Below are 2,607 nucleotides of genomic sequence, written 5' to 3'. Positions count from 1 at the left end.
TCCAACAGAATACTATAAGGAATACTATAATACTTTGAGGGGCAAAAGGGTGGACCCAGACCTGCCAACCTAGACAAAGAACATGTTGCTGAGACTGTAAGCTAGTCTTACCATTGGTTACATAGATGGTTGAAGAACTTGGGTAGCAGTGGAACCTTGTTGATGACTGTCAAAATCACCTGCTCTTTTTCCTTTTTCCTCTGATGTAGGTGTTAATCCCCTGAACCTGTAAAACAGGTAGCCATGGAAACCCATCCAAAAGAGATGGAGGAAGACGAAAAGATCCCCGAGTCCAAAGACTTGCTGCCCAGCCAAACAGCCAGCACCCTGTGCATCAGCTCTCGCAGTGAGTCCACCTGGAATGCAGCCCCCCGAAACAAGTGGGATATTTATCACAAGCCAGTCATTGTGCTGTCAGTGGGTGGAGCTGTTTTCCTCTTTGGAGTGGCCATCACCAGCCTGACCTGCCTTACCACAAGCAACGTAAACAACACCATCACAACCAAGAAGGTTTTTAAACTATGTGGGCCAGCTTTCCTGTCGCTTGGCCTCATGCTGCTGGTGTGCGGGCTTGTCTGGATCCCCATCATTCGCAAAAAGTTGAGGCAGAGACAGCAATATCACTTCCTCCAGAGCATCAAGTCTTTCTTCCCCTGTTGAAGGCAGTTCTCAAGAGTTCAGCCACAAGAGGAAGAGACACATCCTGGCAGGACTGGGCTCCGCCTTGTTTTATGGATCTGTGAGTAAAATCCACACTCTCTTAGAAGGCAGCCTGCTTCAATTCCTCTCCTCTTCCTCCTATTTGTGTGTAGTTCATCTATCCCAAGGCAGAGGCATTACTGAGTGACAGTGAGTTCTCTGCCAGTGAATACATTTCACATTTTTCACAAGGAGATCTCCTCTTAGGACAGCAGGAGCTGAAATGGGCAGATCAGTCCTGAGAACGGTTGTTTTGATTCAGCTTTGCTGTGTATTTATCAAACTGCATATTGCTTAAAGGATGCTGTATCATCTGAGGCTGATTTTGGACAGTATTGACCAGAAGGCAGAGGACTGTGCCCATAACCCTCTCTTGTAAGATACGGCACTGCCCTCCATTTGATTACTAATGGTTGCAAACTCTTCCCAAAAAAGCAATTTGATTTTTATTTTTTTTTACAACAAATGCCTTGGGGTGGGATGGGGTCAAAACACAAGAACATCTTTCAGAATATGGCACTCAAACGTTTCCAAGACAATATCACTGGATAAAAAAAAAAAACAAAACCCTTTCTTAATTATATCTTGGGGGGGGGAACCATACAGTGAGCAAATAGCTGTTGTGAGCAGATAGTAACTATCCAAGAGTCTCCTGGTTGAGGTGAGAAGATAATGACTGATGTTTTGCAGAGGGGTGTGAGCAGGGCCCTCAAATCAGGGGTGCATGTTGTCAAAATGGGGAACAATCATGGACAAAGGATCTTGAAATGAGGGCCATGCAAATGTACTTTTGGGAGAGAGGAGATGGCTGGTGGTTCTTTAAGGAAATTAAGGTTGTGCTTAGAATCTCTTGCACTGTCATAGCTAATGCAGTCATGATTTACTGCTGATGGCGTTTCTTCTTATCCTACACCCCATTTGGGGATTTGAGTGGGGAAGGCCCCTGACCAAAGCTCCTTAAACAATAAATCTGGTAGTCACTGTCAGAATGGGCTTCAATAGCTATGCAGCACAGCTATGGGCAAATGTGGATAAGGAGGTTGATTAAAGGACGACTGAAAAGAACAGGGTATTATATGGCTTATATAGCTTTATACAGCCATGTACATAAGGACAATTTTTAGAATCACGAACAGGAAATCAACTTTTGATTAATGAACACCTTGAGAAGTATAGGTGTGGACATTTAGAACAGTGTTCTCCCTCTAAATCAAGGGTGTCCAAACTTTTTGGCAGGAGGACCACATCATCTCTCTGACACTATGTGTCAGGGGAAAAAAGAATTAATTTACATTTAAAATTTGAATACATTTACATAAATTTACACAAATGAATATATTAGAGATGGAACTTATATGAATGAATGAAGGTCTTGCAATAGCTCAAGGCCTATAAAAGGCCTTGCACAAAGCAGGGCCAGCCTTTCCTTTGCTGCCCTGCCTTTGCTGCCCTTTCCTCAAGGGAGGGCACCAGGATGAGGTCTCAAGGGAGGGCACCAGGATGAGGTCTCTTGTTATCTGGTGTGCTCCCTGGGGCATTTGGTGGGCCGCTGTGAGATACAGGAAGCTGGACTAGACGGGCCTATGGCCTGATCCAGTGGGGCTGTTCTTATGTTCTTATGCCGCTGCTGCATCATAGATGTGAATCAGCAAGCTGTGGAGGGAGCCCTTGGCCAGCAGCTCACATGAGAGGTCGAACTGTTGCCTGAGTCTCCTGAGGACCAGAGGCTTATTGGAGACTGGGGGCTCCATGTGGACCTGATTGGGGGTCCCTGAGGGCCACGAATGGTCCCCAGGACCTGCTCTAAATGCACTACTTGTCCCTCATAGAATCCAGCTCTGATGTCATTAGTGAGACATGTGCTTATTCAAGAAGAATTAGCATCTCTGGCCGCACCCTGTGCTCCAC

General features: G+C 45.6%; 1 protein-coding gene across 1 annotated transcript; it reads left to right on the top strand.

The window, feature by feature from the left end:
• The first annotated feature begins 234 nt into the window (after nucleotides 1-234).
• PIRT (phosphoinositide interacting regulator of transient receptor potential channels) lies at nucleotides 235-1,017 on the top strand. The gene has a single exon (XM_066617836.1). The coding sequence runs from the start codon at nucleotides 244-246 to the stop codon at nucleotides 658-660; it is 417 nt and encodes a 138-aa protein (XP_066473933.1). The 5' UTR covers nucleotides 235-243; the 3' UTR covers nucleotides 661-1,017.
• Nucleotides 1,018-2,607: the final 1,590 nt, after the last annotated feature.

Source organism: Tiliqua scincoides, chromosome 2, assembly GCF_035046505.1.
Source record: "Tiliqua scincoides isolate rTilSci1 chromosome 2, rTilSci1.hap2, whole genome shotgun sequence".
In the NCBI taxonomy this organism is placed as follows: domain Eukaryota; kingdom Metazoa; phylum Chordata; class Lepidosauria; order Squamata; family Scincidae; genus Tiliqua; species Tiliqua scincoides.
This window is presented reverse-complemented; position numbering and strand designations above follow the sequence as displayed.